This window comes from Stegastes partitus, unplaced genomic scaffold (genome assembly GCF_000690725.1).
Source record: "Stegastes partitus isolate 25-593 unplaced genomic scaffold, Stegastes_partitus-1.0.2 Scaffold154, whole genome shotgun sequence".
Taxonomy (NCBI): Eukaryota; Metazoa; Chordata; class Actinopteri; family Pomacentridae; genus Stegastes; species Stegastes partitus.
The window spans coordinates 6,400-11,683 of NW_007577885.1; the positions used below are offsets into that span (position 1 = coordinate 6,400).

The 5,284-nt window shown below is 40.2% G+C and overlaps 1 protein-coding gene across 1 annotated transcript in view; it reads right to left on the reverse strand.

Annotated features, from left to right (window-relative positions):
* Positions 1-4,905, reverse strand: part of bms1 (BMS1 ribosome biogenesis factor) — a gene marked incomplete at its 3' end in the record, with an annotated part of 11,297 nt that extends 6,392 nt beyond the window's left edge. The window contains exons 1-6 of the mRNA XM_008279333.1: positions 4,842-4,905; positions 3,455-3,635; positions 3,168-3,358; positions 922-1,001; positions 435-623; positions 170-304 (exon numbers count right to left, since the gene is read on the reverse strand). Coding sequence (XP_008277555.1) covers positions 170-304; positions 435-623; positions 922-1,001; positions 3,168-3,358; positions 3,455-3,627 — 768 coding nt within the window. The remainder of the gene's footprint in view (positions 1-169; positions 305-434; positions 624-921; positions 1,002-3,167; positions 3,359-3,454; positions 3,636-4,841) is intronic.
* Between the last annotated feature and the right edge of the window lie 379 nt (positions 4,906-5,284).

Consider the following 5,284-nt stretch of genomic DNA (forward strand, 5'->3'; position numbering starts at 1 on the left):
AGAAAGCCACTGCACAGCGTAAACAACAAAAGCCAGGTAAACAGTCAACTGCTGTTAGCAACCTGAACATGCTGTTAGTCACAATGTGTTGCAGATAAATGGAAGTCATGGGGATGTTTCTACAGTAACATTTCATGCTGCAGCTTCTGGTTCCAACTCACCGGTCAACCAGCACATAAGGGTGGGACGTCTGCCACACCAGAGGACGAAACTTCATCACAGAGATGAAGCGCCCAAGGTTCTTCACTTCCTGGGTCTGATATTCACCGTACACCATACCAGACAGATAGAACAGCTTTGCCCCCTGACAGGTTCAAACAAAGAAATGCGCATTAGATGATTGTCACTGAATTACAGGAAGTTTCTTGGTGTACAAGATTGTGCATGAGAGCAAGAGCACATGGTGTCAGCAGTAACTATTCACTTATATTTACCTGGTACACCTCTGTCCAGAAGCGATGCTTGAGGTTTTTTTTTGTCTTCCTCAGTGTCTTATTGTTCTTGAATGAATCCAGGTGAGTTAGTACACCCATGATACGAGGGAAGCCGTGAACCTGACAGATGTTGAGAAACTCAAACGTCTCCATCTCAAAGCCAAAGCTCGCATCAATCAACATCAAAACCTAAAGACAGAAGAGAAAGGGAAAAGCTTTGCATGTCAATTCATTTAATTGCATTAATTACACTGTATTCTTCCCTCTATTCAAATCAACAGGCTGAAGGTACATTTACTACATCAGTCTGTACATTTACTTTTCACAAGCCCTGTAGTTAAACCTGTTTCTTTACTGTGTAAACCTGATTATATCACAGGTCCATACAGAGAAACACTAGATTATGTAACATTGCTTCACATCTCATTTAAATAAGCACAGCCATACATTTAACACACTATTTTGTACAGTGAACTGCAAAACGTACCAGATCAGCAACCTTGGCAAGATCTATCATTGTGTTTATGTCGTTGTTACACTCCACGAAAGTCAAGCGATGCTTCTTGCCTGAAGAATACAAGAAGTAGACTTATCATATCAGTTACTAATCACACACAAACAAAGCAAGACGGTTAAATGCACACTGGTGGTCACAAAAAACACATTATTTAAAAATGTCCATATTAACCAGTTTTTCTTTCATTTTGTGGGATGCCATCAGTGATGTGCAAGCTGCAGAAATAAAAGATTACCATCAGCCTTGGGGACTTAAAACAAACATAATGAAACCTCAACCTAAATAAAACTGACGACAGAATAAGTACAACTAGAGAATAGAACGCTTAAAAATGTTCAAACCACACACGATACTCATGCTCATCTCAGCTCAGTGACTGTCAATGTGAGGGTCCTTCATCCATCCATCCATTATCTATACACCACTTAATCCTCACTAGGGTCACAGGGGGACTGGAGCCTATCCCAGCTGACTTAGGGTGAAGGCAGGGGACACCTGGACAGGTCACCAGTCTATCACAGAGCTACACTTAGAGACAGACAACCAAGCACACTCATATTCACACCTACAGACAATTTAGAATCACCAATTAACCTCAACATCACCAATCTATATTGTATTCATCTCTTATTTCTTGCTTAGAAGAATAATTTAAAGATAGGACTTGGGTCTTTGTTATATTCAATTTATAACCTGAGTGTTCTATCTTCTATCTGGATCTTCAAGAACAACAACAACATTGTCTGCAAAAAGCTCTATATGTTCCTGCTCAGCAATAGGGTTTCTTAATCTTGAAGAGAGCCATAAATGTTGAGTGGGGCTGAGGCCAGAAATTGTTGTGTTTGTTTTCTGTTGTGAAGAAAACTATAATGGAGATACTGGAAGCAGGTGAGATTGACAACCAAGATGATCGGTTTTTACCAATAAACTACTTCAATTGAGTCAGACAAGGGTGAAGTGGACTTGATGCAACTCTAGAACAGCATTCCCTGCAAACTATAGCTACAATTGGTCAATCCATCCATCCATTATCTATACACCGCTTTATCCTCTGCAGGGTTGCGGAGGGCTGGAGTCTATCCTGGCTGACTTTGCGTGAAGAGGCAGAGGGCCCCTGGACAGGTCACCAGTCTGCTGCAGGGCTATACTTAGAGACAGACAAGCACACTCACATTCAAATCTACAAACAATTTAGAATCATCAATCAACCTCAGCATGTTTTCGGACTGTGTGGGAGGAAGCCGAAGAACCCGAAGAGAACCCACTCTGCACGGGGAGCATGCAAACTCCACGCAGAAAGATCCCGGGTGTCCTTCCCGGGACGTGAACCGGGGGTCTTCTAGCTGGGAGATGACAGTGCTATCCACCAAACCACCACGCAGCCATAACTGATCCAGTTGCCACAAATGTTTTGAGTGCCATTCAGGGTCTCCCTAGAAACCTTAAGTCCAGCCATGATTTGATGCTGAGAAAGCTCCACTTTGGTCAGAATAACAGTCTGACTTCTCTGCCTACTCTTATCATCTCTCTGCTACTTAGGCCAGTGTTACACTTTGTGTATCTGCAAGTGTCTGTGTGATATTATTTCAACATCTCTTCAAGTCTGTGTGGGTCCCAAAATGTGGGTGTGCGCAGACTTTTACCAAGGATAGCAGAGCGCATGCTTGGCAGTAGTGTGCACCCACAGAACGTCTAGACACCGATCTACTGCGCATGTATGAAAACATGTGCTCATAGCAGAGCAAAGCTGTGTTTCTACCAAGCGAACAATGGCTGCTGATGGACTCAGCTGAAAAAGTCTCTGATGATTTAAATGCATCCACCTGAGTGTCATCTGAACTCTGCATCAACAGAAGGACACAACTCAAGTAGGTCAAAGGAATCAACGTAGTCACTGCCACGAATCTACTTCAGTTTGATTGCTGACTGTTAAATAGTACAGAATCTGAAATATTTCCAAATTTCACGTCAGAAGGTTTTGTGTTTTTAACTGTTTATAAATTATTACACTTTCTAATTATTTCCAGTTTTCCATGAAAATATGACAGGTTTTCAAAGTGGTTTCATCCTTTCAGACCAATCCACGGAGGTAGGAACCACATACATGCTGCTTTCATACTACTGTCAACTCATAAGCAGTTTACGAGTATTGATAAAACAGTTGCGCAATAATGTGAATATGCTCATTAAAATAACATAACATTGGCCAAACTCACCAGAGACGATGGTTACAGGTCCACATATGTCCCCAAGCTTCTGCCGTGTGAAGTTTTTGATCAGGCAGCGGATCAGGGTGCTTTTTCCCACCTTGGGTGGCCCGACAACCACAATCACAACTGGAGGAGGTTTCAGGGGTGTCCGGTCTACAAGAGGGATGTGGTGTTTTTTGGTTTTTATGTCCTGGGCCCTGAAGAAGAGTATTATAAACAACACAATAGTTAGTGGCAAATATCTTGATTATTCCTGTGTTAGAGCAGCTGATATGACCATCGTCAGGACTGACCTGTGGAAGGTTTTGGCCATTCGGGCAGCGGACTGAACCGCAAATGCTTTAGGGTTGCGTTTCCGTGCATCCTCCTCCGCTGGCCCTCCCTGCTTCTTAGCCTTCTTCTTCTCTGCCTTTGGTCCACTGTGCTTCTGCTGATGCTGCTTCTGTTTCTTAACTTTCCCGTCCATTCTGTCCACTGTAAAGCACAGACCTGAGTTAAACTTGTGTGCATTAGGTGTCACGACAGAATAAATTGCTCATACACAGAAGGGTTGGATAGGACTTTAGTGAAACAACAGGTTGACTTTCTGTTCCAATGAAAATGTTTGATGAATCCATTTTGTACAAAAACAAATGCATATTCCGTAACAGTCGCCCCCTTTATGTCAACTTTGTATCTATATCTTGTTTCTTGTGTATTTAATGAGAAAAGACACCTACAGTAAAGTCATGTTGAATGATAACTCTCCCCTCCATTTGGTCTCTCATTCACAAGGTATAAAGCTATTAAAAATGTAAACCACAAACCATTCTAATAGATCTGACTAAGTCAGAATGTAATACTTAGAATTGAAATGCAGAGCATTAAAAAAAATATTTTGGGAATCAGTTAATTAAAGATTGTTCAATTATTCAATGGCATAAAATATGATGAAATAACTGTGAAGACATGACAACCTGGAAAACCTAAACCCTGCAAATGCTTTACAATTTCTTCACTAATATTGATGTTTGTTCGCAATTAGTCTTTTACCAAAATAGAGCAAGTTTTTTTTTGCCAATTTGTATGCATTTCAACTATGTGGGCAAAAAAAAAATCGGGTATCTGATAAATGTATCAGATCAATACATATACATAAATGTGAATGCATGCGTTTTAATGCACAAATGATTTGCAATATTCAACTGATAATCTATTAAACACTAAATGATGTACACACAGGTGACCTGTAAGTGTTTACAGTTTCACAAAACTCTTCATACGCATACAAAATTGGGCTCTACCTTTTAGCTCTACCAATAATATTGTTATGGTGTATCGCAGTTTAAGACATATTTTGGTCACTGCCACGTGAAAATAAAATAGGTTATTATATACAAGTAGAGGATCTTACTCATCCTCTAAGGTTGTTTATAAAGAGAACATTCCAGCTGCACGACAAAAGTCAATGCTTTTAAATGACCTTTAGGGTTTTAAATCATCTCGGGTTGATAAAGCTTTAGAAAATCCAAGTGTTGTTTGAGAGAGCTGCATGTATGTGAACACATGAGGCTACAAACAGTCCGAGTGTAACAGCTGTTTGTCTCCGTGGAGAAAGAAAAGCAGCAGCGACAAGAGTTCTGTTTAAAATAAAATAAAAATATATATATTTTTTTAAAGTACAAAAGGTGTCTCTCATACCTGATAATCAAACCTCTGCTGCAACTCAACGCCTGTTTCATTCAGATATCACATGTGCATTGTGACCTACGGCCCGGAAGTGTAAAGAAGCGTCACGTTAAAGCAAAACGAGTGGAAACAAAACAGTGAAAGGTTCCGCTCAGAGAGGGACCGATGTGGAGCGAAGTGTCGCCCTCTGCTGCTGCGATCGACACGAAGACAAAAGTAAAGATTGAACCATCCTTTTCCCTTTGCTTTGAACATATATCGTTTGGCTTCACTAACTATTCATCTGAGAAAAAAAATAAAAAATTATAAATATATATGATTAATCTTGTTGTTTATTTGGCCAAATGGCATATCTACGAATGTCGATAGACTATTCAACAATCAGTCTTTTCTGTATTTGACAATGAGGTCAAACAATATATTAAAACTATTTACCATTCCACTAACATGAAAAC